General features: G+C 38.4%; 1 protein-coding gene across 2 annotated transcripts in view; it reads left to right on the top strand.

The window, feature by feature from the left end:
• KCNQ5 (potassium voltage-gated channel subfamily Q member 5) overlaps positions 1 to 12,898 on the top strand; it is a 282,302-nt gene extending 269,404 nt beyond the window's left edge. For both annotated transcript variants that reach the window (XM_039569441.1, XM_039569440.1), the window contains 3 exons: positions 5,909 to 6,040; positions 6,896 to 7,022; positions 7,374 to 12,898. In XM_039569441.1, coding sequence (XP_039425375.1) covers positions 5,909 to 6,040; positions 6,896 to 7,022; positions 7,374 to 8,315 — 1,201 coding nt within the window. In that variant the 3' untranslated portion in view covers positions 8,316 to 12,898. The remainder of the gene's footprint in view (positions 1 to 5,908; positions 6,041 to 6,895; positions 7,023 to 7,373) is intronic.
• Positions 12,899 to 13,197: the final 299 nt, after the last annotated feature.

Here is a 13,197-nt window from a genome sequence, read left to right as displayed (position 1 = left end):
ACCAGACTACACTGGGATCTATGCAAACATCTGAAGAAGGATCTGAGACTCTATATAGTAACTGTAGAATTTCAAGATGATAACATCTGCCTATATGGAAACTTTGTGCCTCATTTTGAAGTTTGTTTTTAGAAAGGGCTTTGAATTGCAAAGGCAGTGGGGGAGGGTGAAGGCTGGTTTTCATTTCATGCTGGTATACAGAAGCAGGTGAAGACAGAAGGCACTTGCATAGTTTCATGAAACACTATGAAAAGACCCCAAATATAAACACAGACAGTTGAATCCATTCTTGATACATCAACTTGAAAAATTGCTATAAGTGGGACTAATTATTTTTTCCTGCTTAGACCTGGCTACAAATTGTTTTACAGAGACACAAATGGCCCTTTTGTTTTAGGGAGAAATGAAATTAACAAAATTAATTCATGCCTGTGGGTTTACAGAGGTAGGTCCTCTCTCAGTTTTGGAATCAAATCATTTAGGGTGGGGCTTTTTTCTGTGCAAGGAACCTAAAATATGCTGCTTACTCTCAGGTTGGACAGCCTTGAAATAGCAAAAGACAAAAACTGGTTTATTTATGATTTTTCATTTTGGTAATTTCAATGTCTACTGTGTCAGTTTTGACCTTGTTTACTTATATTTTTCCAGCACTACTTTATTCTTCAAAACAGCTTTTTAAGTAAACAAACCCCCAAACCTTGATTTTTTTATAGTCAAAACAGAGGATGGAGAAAATAGTCCTTTCCTGAAAAAGTTCTTAACATTTTGGCCCTTTCCAAAAAAGACAGTACTCTCAACTAGTCCTACTGAAAACCTACCAGGCAAACGTGTCTGGTAACATGTCAAGCTCTCAATCTGCTCTCAAAGCCTCCTAAACTGAGTCTTTTATCTCGTGTGCTGCTTGCTCCATCCCCTCTAACTCCACAAGCTCTCTGTCAGGAAAGATCAACTGAGGGAGTAGGGAAAGTAAGGAAAAGCTGCTCAATGGATTTGCACAATGTTGGGTGCATAGGGAGCAGATGGGTAGTGTGGTGAAACATGGTGTGCACCACAGCATGCCTTGGGCCCACTCAGGATCAGTCCTGCTCGTCCGCAGCCTCCGGCTGGGATCAGAGCAGTGCACAAAGCAGTCCACTGAGTCTTTGTGTCAGCAGGTTCTGTAGCACTACTCAGCCATCCCCAGTCTTGTTGTGAAGAAAAAGCTATTAATATCCTGCAGAGCTCCTGAAGACTAACAAAAAACATTGCATTTTCCAGCTCTGTTAGCTCACAATGACAAATGTGTATAAACGAGGCTAAAAGGAAGATTAGGATACCTTGTTTCCCTATATTGTGATATCTCTGATCATTTTCCATAGCAAGAGGCACTCATTTCAATAATACTCTCCACAACGGAAAAGATGGAATTACTGTGCTATTTATGGAATACAAAATGAGATTTGAGAACCATAAGTAAATATGCAATAGAAAATAACTGCAATGGCAGGAAGATGAACACACTGACCTAATGGGTCTTTTCTCTCTTTAACTCTAGTGATTGCAAAGATATGTTTTCATTTGTTGCTAATAAAAAAAAATTATAACTGTAGCTAAATGTAATGAAACTTGAGAATTCTAGAGCTGATAAGCTGTATAGTTGAACAGTCATACATATTTAACAGACAAAGATGGAAAATATAATTTACCATTTATGTTCAGTGTTTACAATGTTTCTGCAACACCTATAAAATGTATTTTTAGTAGCCATTTTGAATTTGTTCAATGTGATGTTTCAGAACCACCTCTTTCTTCTAAATACAAACACATTGTTTATTTTCTGCCAGATGGTCTTCAGAGACTAGGCAAGGCTCTTATACATGTGTTTGGCTAGGACAGCACTGTACTTGGGGGAAAACAATGTTTCTGGCTGCAAGGGGATGAGTCAGGTCAGGACACAAGAGAGAAGACAATTTTGACTCACATGCCTCACATGTAATAGAACTGTCTTTCAAGCACCTTTGTCGGCTGGCCTCTCTGTGTTGGATCCTGATCTCTTCTTCACATTGCAGTTTTACCAGGAAAAAGTGATATTTGGCAAGGTAAGGGTAGAGAGACAGAGGAACCAGCACAGCCAGATCGCTGCTCACCTGCTATCCTGGTGTAGTAGGTGAGCAAACAAACTGTGGTCACTTCATCTGCTTATGGGTAAAACAACCTGTCTTTTAATACTCAAGGCAGCAACCATGTATGATTCCACCTGAATCCCAGTAGAATGAAGCTCTCTTTCTTCCTGAGATAATGACAAGACTGACAAGGCACAGCTTTAAAAATAACGGCATGAGTATGACAGGGTTGCACAAAGGATTAGAGATGTTCTAACTTGGTGCCAGTCTCGGGAAAGTGCACTAAATGACAAGCAAAATAGCTTTATAACACTTTTTTTTTGCTTATCGAGGCAGTTTGATAATGCAAATTAAAATGCAGTGAATGCCAGGGAAGATATGCAACCTGCATGTACAAAAACCACTGTAATTTTAGAGTAATGCTGATCCCACATCTGAGGACAAATAAATTAAATGGGTGCTGCTTTTGGCTGCTATGGGTCAATAAGACAAAAGTTGGTATTGGACCTGTAACTGTCCACAAATTATCAGGGTACGTAAAGATTAGTGGGAGCTGTGGTTTAGACATTAATTCTAGACAAAGCACTTTTATATATTGGTCTGCTTCAACAGATGACTTTTTTTCTGCTCTTCCTTGGACGTATCACTGAAACAAGCTACTTTTTAATTACTAATTCTTACCAGAACACTGTCGTGCTTACGGCATCGGTGGGTTTACAACCGCGTATCGTCTGTCGCATTAGACTTGAGTTACCAAATACCACCTTGCTCCATGGCACACAGCGCTTCAAGCACGCGAACAATGTTTGAAAGAGCCGTGGGCCTGCACGGCCCCGCTCTCAAGGGTCGGCGGGCGCGCTCAGCCGCCGCTGCCGGGCCTCGGCTCGGGCTGTGGCGGGCCTCGCTCGCCCCCTGCCGGTGCGGCTGGGAAGGGCAGCCCGGGCCGGGCAGAGCTCGGGGTGCTGCTCCGAGCAGCGGGCGGTGCGTAACTTGGTGCTCGTGCTCCCCTTCTTGAAGGCATAGGCACCCGCCTGCGCCCCCATAACTGAGCCCGTTGATTTCAGCCCACAGGAACTCACAGTGGAGGTAGCTGTACATCATCTGTTAGGATGGGCGTCCAAACATACGGAATCATACAATGGTTTGGGTAAAAGTGACCTTAAAGATCATCTAGTTCCAACCGCCCTGCTATGGGCAGGGACACGTCCCACTTGGGTGCTCCAAGGTTGCTTGAGTCTTGAGAGCAGGTTACTCACTCAAAGCTCCATCCAGCCTGGCCTTGAACACTGCCAGGGATGTGGCATCCACAACTTTCCTGGGTAATCTATTCCAGAGCCTTACCATCCCCACAGTAAAGAAAGTTAATTACACAGTGATTTCAAGACATAGGAAGACAATTAAGTTTTTAAACTGACAATAAATAACTATGGAGGTTCAACCAAATTTAGTAACTGCAAAGCAGTTGCAAGGCTCCATCACTGAAAGAATTCAGTTTTTCTTTTTCTTAATTACCTTGCAGGCTTTTAAAATTACAGCTTTTTTATAATAGTTTGATTTTTTTTGCACAATTTATGTAAACTTTGCATACTTGAAGAAAAATAAGTAAGCAATATGGGTCTGTTCCAAACCCTGCTGTAGTTAATGAAGATGGAATCACATGAGCTAATACATAAACCAGGAATAGTACAGTTACAGCTCACTGATATAGCTGTGATGACTTCTGTGTTTGACTTCTGAACATTATGAACAAACTGCCTTGATAAGCAAAAAAAAAGTGTTATAAAGCTGCAAAGCAGTTCTGTGCTAACTGATTAAGAAGCTTCCATGGCTGTTAATACAAATTAGTCTTCTGCCTCTTCTTTTGTAAAATCACCCAGTTGTGGTAAATTCAGTTGTCTCCAGCTATGCCATTAATAGTCTGGTCCTTCTTTTCTAATAGAGTTTCATCTTTTCACTTTATCAAATGCATGAAGTAAAAAATTGTGACCACCAAAACATAATAATAACAACAACAAAATTATTATACTGTCTTGTATGTCAGCTACATTATTCATTTTTTGGAACCTCAATAAAGAACTAGATTCAGAAGATTAGGTTGTCAGGGTCTTAAGAACCAACATCTTGGCACAATTTGACAGCTAAAAGAAAAAAAAAATACATCTGCATCTCACATTCATCACAGCTTCACAGGCTTCCAGATTACAAAAGATGCCAAAAGCCATTGGTCTGTAGAATTAGCTGGTAATGCAAAAGAGGAAAGTCCATGATCTGATATATTTGAAAGTGCATGGAGATCAGTCCTGAACTGTCAAATTGACGGACTTCTAACAGGCCTTTTCCATTTTTATTTTCTATAATCAGAATCATAGTTCAAGCTCTACACCAGTGACAATCTCATTTTTAACTGAAAGTTGCCAGAATGGGAAATATCAATAAGCTAAGTACTGTGAGAAAAGGTTGACATTATCTGTAAGAATATTTATGTATGACATAAAAATCAGTAGAGGATCACTATATGCTATCAATGCAAATCTACATACCTATTATCATAATGTCTGTCCTAACTACATGAAGTATGGCTTTTCTAAATTCCACTAAAACATTACTAATCTATTTTTATCAGAGTGTGAGCCATGCTTTGGTTTTTATTATAATTTGTTGTCTTACAGCTGCTAAATACATTTAATAAACACAGAGAGAACATATTATCATGAATACTGGCATTTGGAATAGGATACCAATTTACAGTCTCTGCTTTTTCAATTGCAATAGATAGCAAATTATCAGCAGTGTGGCCCTAACGGGAATTCATAAGCTCTGCAGCACAAGCCGGAATGGCTAACACACCTGATCCCTTGTCTTCTCTCCCAGTTCTTATGTACACCAAGGACAACTTCAGGCTCTACCAGCTGACCTGGAAAATCATCTCACTGTCATTCACTTTCCAAATTTGTCATTTTTATTGTTTAAAATTTGCGATTTAATATCAAGCTTTGCATTCTAAGAAGAGCTACTCAGTGGACATCACATGTTCACATCACATATCACAGAAACTTGTGCAAGTCTCACATAAAAACACATATGCCATTCATTAATTTTGGATATTTACTGTTATCTGAAACTTACTGTTCTGCAGTGAAAAACTCATGAATGCTAATTAAGCAATGATTCCCATAGATTCCAGTTGGGAACAAACATGAAAACTTCTCTTTGGCCTGCAAAATTTGATCTTAAGTCAGCAAAATAAATTGAAAACAAATATTTAGGCCTGAATGCTAATTAAAAAATAAAAACCAATGAAAAATTAATTGGGTGCATAATTTTTTTTTCACAAAGGGGAGAGCAAGGAACTTAAAATGAACACCAGAAAAAGAATACTGTTATTTAAGTTTGTGTAATCGATTCATTAGAAAAATCTTTCCTCTAACAAGAAGAGAAGTAGCTTATGCACAAATGTAGCTTATATGGTATCCCACTCAAGTCAGTGAAACTAATCCCAGTTTTAAGTCAGACATGTACTTCAGTACCTTTCATATCAGGCACCTAGCATAAAAAAGTCAGACAGGTATATACTGATACACTAAACACGCTCTGCAGTCTTTAAAACAGTGTTACCTGATCTCTCGAACAACAGTTCAAAGGCATAGCTACAGTGCATTTGTACTTAGAAAAACAACCATGTGAAAGTTTACCTGCACAAGCTGTATTGAAAACACCTCAAATGAGCTATCAAATTTTGTCAGTGAAATATACCTATGGTTCCACAACTGTTGAAAATTAACCTGTAAAATGCTTTTCCCCCACAGAATTATGAAATTTCATGTTGCAAAGAGAAAGTTTAAGGAAACACTTCGCCCATATGATGTCAAAGATGTCATTGAACAGTATTCAGCAGGTCATCTAGACATGTTATGCAGGATTAAGAGTCTTCAGTCACGGTAAGGAAAGAATTAGTCCCACTCTGCATAAGCAGCTAATGTCATTCGCTGCATAATGTATATTGGCAAAGTTTAACATTTCTGTGTTACGCGGCCTCTCTTTCTGTGAACACAGCTGAGCCACAAATTGAATTGTGGGCAAAACCAAGCAAAAAACACATGTATCCAAATTGTCCTCAGAAAATGGAAGTCTGAACAATAGAAATGGTAATCCTTTATCAGTAAAGTCCATTTGTAAAGGACTTCAGTCAGGATGTTGCCAAAAGGGTGAGGAAGTCATTGAGAACTGCCTCTTTCCCATCCCATACTTCCTATTTTCATATAAAAGAAATTGAGAACTACAGGTAATGCAGCGTTTATGTAGGTTTTATGTTATCGATTCCCAGCAATAGTAATTACAAAAACCAAAACAAAGAACATTACATCATAGTTATCATTATCAGTGAAGGTTAGGGATTCCTGCTTAAAACTGACAACTCTCCCAGGGCTGGATGCTGTTGTTAGGATGGGAGAGCTGGGAGTGGCACTGGTATGTCTGTTTCTCCACAACTTCAAGTTGCTGGAGAGGTGACTTCCTCTCTCCCCCTTTCAGCAAGCCTAGCCCTGGCTTTCCCAGATGATGGCTAAGTTCTGGCTCCTGGTTAGTGCCAACAAAAAAGAAAAGCAGTCTAATATGCTCAAAAATCACTCCTCTTTTTTTTTTCTTTTCCCTTAATTAATAAAATTATGTTTGTCTTCTTCCTTGAATGCTTTTCTGAAGTACTGTGATTTTAATTTTTAACATATAAATATAGCAAACACTTCCATATCTATGCCAGTTCCAGGAATCGCAACAGCTTTTGGTTTCTCTTACAGCGTTGACCAAATTCTTGGGAAAGGACAAATCACAGCAGATAAAAGAAGCAGAGAAAAGAATCCTGCAGAGCATGAGACAACTGATGACGTCAGTATGTTAGGGCGGGTAGTCAAAGTGGAGAAACAGGTAGAGTGATTATCTGTGTTCCTTTGTCTTGCATTATTACTCATGCCTTTTCTGTGTTTTATTGCCAGTTTCAAAAGCTGAACAGGTAAAATTTTTTTTTCTAATATCTGCTTCATTTATATGTTGGAATAAAAATTATACGAATTGTATTACCTTAACCTTTTTTTCCCTTTTCTCTGCTTCCTTATAAAAAATGTACATGGCTTTTGACATTCTTTTTTTAAGGATCAATAGCATACATCAAGCTACTTACATTTTTCTCTTCAGCAGTTACATTTTTCCTCTTTTCTTGGGTTCCAAATATTTTAAATTAATATTTGGCACTAATGTTGACCTTCTCCTCTCATATAGGTACAATCCATTGAGTCAAAACTGGACTGTCTATTAGATATTTATCAACAAGTTTTGCGAAAAGGATCTGCATCCGCGCTCACTTTGGCTTCATTTCAAATGCCAGCTTTCGAGTGTGAGCAGACTTCTGATTATCAGAGTCCATCAGACAGCAAAGATTTGTCTAATTCTGCACAACTTAGTGGATGTGTATCCAGATCAGCTAGTGCCAATCTGCCTCGTGGCCTACAGCTTATACTGACACCAAATGAATTTAGCACTCAGGCTTACTATGCTTTTAGTCCAGCTATGCATAGTCAAGCAACACAAGTGCCAAATGATGGACCTGCAACAGCTAATAATACATCAAACCAAATAAACCAGACAACTAAGCCAGCAACTCCGACAACATTACAAATACCACCTTTCTCATCGATGAAGCATATCAATAGGCCTGAGCCCGTCCATATTATTCCCGTAACCACGCATGAAAATATTACTAATGTCACCGCTTGCCTTGTTGCATCAAAGGATAATGGACAAGCTGCACAGCCAAGTGCATCAAAGGATCTCACATGGAGAAAAAGTCTGGATACAGAAGGGGAACCTTTGCTCTCAGTTAAACCTGTGGTGCAGATGGATTTAGGAAAATCCTTATCTGTACAAAACCTTATACAGCCAACGGAAGAACTGAATATACAGATTGCTGGCAGTGACTCCAGTGGTTCCAGAGGTAGCCAAGATGTATACTCCAAATGGAGGGAGTCAAAATTATTTATAACGGATGAAGAGTTGGAGACAGAGGCAGGGACAGAGACTACAGAAGCCATCTCGCGCCCGTTAGTGGAAACAACTCTCTCTGCTGACTCTCTAAGGACTGGAATATCAAGATCATCTCAAAACATCTGCAAGCCAGGGGATGGTACAGAAGCACTCAATCTGCTCCACGTCAAACTTAAATAACTTCTGGCTTTCTTCATTGGCTGGGTCATTCCTCTAGTCATACATATCATAGCATGAACTGTTTTGAAAGCCCTTTTAGTGAGAGAATCACAAAAATCAGGATGAATCTGCAAAGCAGTTGAATGAGCCCATATTTCCTAGTTGCATGAAAATGCATGTCTAAGCAATGGCTAACATCCAAATTTACACCTACAGTACGGCAGCCTTTCATGTAGTACAGTAGGTTTAAATAACGAGTTGCCTACAAAGCTAATGCTGCAGGATGTATCAAAAAACAAAAATTTGAGCATTTAGACCTAGTGCTGTTTCTATGGGGCAGAAGTAAAAATCTTAAGGTTTAAAGCACTTTGCTTCTGAACTAATTGAATATATATATATAATGTCCTGATTTAGATGATAGTTTATGTTTACAACAAAAAGATTATCTACAGCTGCTAGCAAGGTACCAAGGAAATGAGAAACATGGGGTTAGAAATGACTGCAAGTTGCAAGATACACACATTAGCTCATCAGTAATCAGTTATTTTTAGCTCTGAAGAACAGTATGTTAATATCTGATTTTTGGTGATTTAGTGCTGTGGCAGAAGTACCTGACACACCACTATCACATTGTTCTTTATAACAAGAACTATTTTGTTACAAAAGCTTTATATTTTAAGGATTGGGGCTGGCCTCAGAAGTGGACAACATGGGTGACTGCACTGAAGATTGAAGGGAATCTCTCCTTCTTCATTGAGAAGTCTCATTGAGAAGCTGACTTGTGAATCTGAACCATTTTGGCAGCAGTAGGTGAGGGAAGGAAGCAGGCACTGCCTTTATTGTAGAAGCAATATTTCCTTCTTGTGAAAATTTTGGCAATTTTACTTGCAGTCCCAACCTGATACTACAACAGCACTTCATAAGGCTGGAAAATAAGGGAAAATGAGGAACTGAAATACAGAGTAAAACTAAAGAGGACAGAACAGGGGAGAGAAAGACAACACAGTCAATGGGAAAATAAATAAATAAGAATATGGATTTAGATGGGCAGGAAGGGAAATCAACCCAGAAAATAAAACAAGAAAGGTAAAGAATGAAAAAGTCACATTTTTTTTTCACAGATAATGATTGTTAATAAAAAAAAAAAAAAGCCATGCAGGCAATCAGAAATTGAAATAGTAGTAGAGAAAACCACCTTAACTAAAAAAAAGAAAAATAAGGCAAGGGTTTGTTGCTTTTTTAATAAAAGGAGAAGAGGCGAGAGGGAAAGTGATCCCATTCTTCTTATAGCTAAACACTGTGTCCCATCTACAGTCATTTCTTGTTAACTTTCTAACACAGGACTCTCAGACTCCTTCCTGCTAAAACCCAAATTTTCAAATTCAAAGCCTACATCAGACTGAGCATTCCTGCTAATACATCCTCTTTTTTTTCTTACTCTAACCCTCACTTCACTTCTGCTGAGATGCAGGAGCAGTGTCAGTGCATGCCTGCATATCCCCAGCAAGGCTTCGCCACCGAGAGAACCCTTGCAGCACTTAAACAGGCTTTCACTCTTCCCAGCTGAATGAGGTTTCCGTATGTTGCCTCCTGCCAGATTTACACCCCACCTGCACCACAGGCTTGTAGACAACCCAGCTTGGGCTCAGCTTCCCTCTAGCAGCAGGAATACTGAATGTGCCAGTGCCAGCTCACTCAGGGTGGTGTTTTCTCCAGGCCCAGACCCGCTGGGAACTCGCTATGTACATCACAAACATCACTCCAGTCTTAACCGTGGCTAAATGCTGTAGATTGTATTGTGAAGGACCTGATCTGTTTACTATGAAACTGTTGTAACTTCTGCTTCCATTTGCTTAACAGAAGTATTCCTAGATGTTACATGACAACTTTATTATGTGAAAGTACATGCAAACTGTAGAGTGTATATATTGTGTCATTATATGGGGTCCATGGATGGTACACTGTGTTCCATGGCTTATGCCGGAGCAAACTTCAGTTGTTAAATCCTGAAAGACACCTTGAAGCACAACTTCCTCACCGCTGATTTGCCATATAATTCACCACATTCAGCCTTTCCTGTTTTCTTCTATGTGCAATCTGATCATACAGAAGCCTGATTACAACAGCAATTTTGTGAGGATAAATACATTTTTTTCCACATCTCAGTTCATTTAATTATTAAATTATTTGAATGTCTGCAGTTTATTCAGACAGATATATAAGTTTAAAGTATTGAAAATTTAGAATTTTAAAATTGTTTTTTAGGCTATTTTTTCCTTTTTCCTGTTTATGGTGCCTTTCTTGCCTTTCATCTGAAGCCTCCTGCTGACCTAAGCATAAATGTGCAGTTAGGTTCAGTTAAGGAGCAAGGGATTGGGCACATGGCAACTGTGTGTCCATAGTGAAACTCCCTTCCCCTCCTTGACAAGACCGAAAAATCAAGGCATCATGAATTGGACACCACTCTGCCACCTTCATCTGCAGGAGCAGATGGTTGCACCCCCATTGCACCCGGAAGGCGTCGATGGGAGAACTGAGCAATGGCCCTGCCTGTTCTGATTCTGCACAGAAACAGGCCTTGGGGTTTGCTGATAATTTATCTCACGGAAACTTGGTATTTTTGCCTTAAATGAGATGCTTGAGTCCTTCTAACTTTAAGTTAATTTATTTAATACAATTTTGTGCACAAAAGAATGAGTTCTATAAATTATGTATGAAAATATTAATGTCTTTACAAAGTACTAATAAATCCAGAAGATCGTATCTTTTCAAATTAAGGTTTAAAATCCTAATTTTTTTTCTTTTATGCTCACCATTACTATTTTTGTAGATGCAAGTCTTATCATATAGGGTTTTTTAACATAATATTGATAGAAAATAGAAAGAGTAGTGAATATATGAAATTTTAAAGAGGAAGAATTGTTTGTTTGGACTTTTATAAGCTTTACTCGTATTTCCTCATGAGGAGTTTCTATGCTCTCTCTTTAAAAGACAGTGTCATGACTGACAGTCATTCATTAGTTTCACAAAAGAAGGGCCTGTCCAGCTTTTCAAGTCTTGTCCTGAGCTCCTTATTACAGTCCAGCTCATGAAAACTAATAAGAATTGTTCATGAGTCAAGACAAAGAACATTTTTTTTTTTTTTTTTCTGATTTACCATTCACCTGAGAATTGTTTGAAGAGTGAAGCTGAAATTAAGTAAGAGCTTCAGGAATTAAGCCTTATCCAAATAACTGTTTTCTGGTCAGCATGTTCTTCTACCTGAATGAAGAGACAGCTGAAAAGAATAGTTTCAGTGACTATTATTTGTTCAAAAATTTGTATTTGCTCCTGGCTCATATGATCTATACTTTTTATTTACATATGAATATGATGTTTTAGCCTAGGGTTCAAGATTGCAAAGATCATACACTTTTATTTACAGTGCCCACAGTTGTTCCATATGTTTTTGAGATAATCCTACTACGAGTGACTGCTCTCATTATAGTATGGTGATGAGTAATTCACCTGCTTTTCTGTGATAAGTCAAATCATGCTGAATTGCTGATGTATAGTAGAACATCTGATGTACAGTAGTATTTCTGGATTGGGACCTGCAATCCTTACTCAAGCAAAAATTCTAAGGAATTCACTCATTTTATGAAATTCAAGAATTTTTCTTGAATTGGGAACTCAGATTCAAATCCTGATTTTGTTGGGCATCTGTTTGAAGTGAAAATGGTAATATTCCAGTTATTTCCTGAGGAAACTAATACTTAGCTGAATTTACCCTTGTCACATTGACTATATAAAAAATAACGCACAAAGTACTGATATAAAAAGGGAAGGAGAGAAGGGACATTTTTGTAAAAGCACAGAGAAAATTAAAATGTTCAGAAAATAGGAGTAAGCAGGAAAAGAAAATATAACAGCAAAGGAATGGAGAAAAAAATGGTTTAAACACCTGAGGCTAAATTCATCCTCGGATGGCTTCACTGACTTCAATGAATTCACTGCCCAACTGGGTGAAGCTCAGCCTCTGTTGGGATAATCAGGCTCAGTTCCACTGACCATACAGGAACTGAACCACCTGTACCAGAAATGGGTACATTTCCCTCTCTGGGCCAACTTTTATCCTGACTCATATGTCATGCAATCCTTTTGGATTCACTAGGTTTGAATGAAATACAGGTCAGAAAAGAATTTGTCCCAGGTATTTCCGCTTCACATTTTTTTTCCAAGTGTGTTAATTGACTTTACTCAAATGGATTACAACATCACACAAAGTGCTGTCACTGTCTAAAAAGATTAATAAGTTTTTGAAATAAGACTTGTCCCCTGCAACGTCAGTGGAAGCATGTAATATTTTCCTGTCCATTCATCTGGATGCATTCATTCAGCTGTGGTCACACACAGGACAATTCCAGACATATCTAATATCATCTGCTATTGGAAGCATTTTTGACTTCTTTGAAAGACAAAAAGAAAGTTTCATAGCAGGCTTAGAAATTACGATGGCTGCTTCCACTGACACTGCAACATTAGCCAGTACATTACAATGTTAATTGTAAATTCTTGACAAAGTTGAATCCATATTGTTGTTAATAAAAATGACTTGAAAAGTACCATGACTACTGGGTTTTTTCTTTACATAAAAGACTGTATGATGTGATCACGTATCAGGCAAGAAAAAACAATTAAGCTTGCTCATTGTTTTCCTTTTGAAGTTTTGTAATTTTTTATTAAGTGGACCAAAACATCACAAAGGAAGTTTATTAGAATAAAATGTGCAGAAACCGGTCTGACATGTTCAGTTTCTGGTAACTGTTTACAGCAGTTTACTTAATGTTGCAGCACCTCTATGAAAATGAACTTGGAAGTTATTGTCGCCTTCTCTGTTAGATAAATGGCAATGGATTCAGGA

This window comes from Corvus cornix, chromosome 3 (assembly GCF_000738735.6).
Source record: "Corvus cornix cornix isolate S_Up_H32 chromosome 3, ASM73873v5, whole genome shotgun sequence".
NCBI classification, from domain to species: Eukaryota; Metazoa; Chordata; class Aves; order Passeriformes; family Corvidae; genus Corvus; species Corvus cornix.
This window is presented reverse-complemented; position numbering and strand designations above follow the sequence as displayed.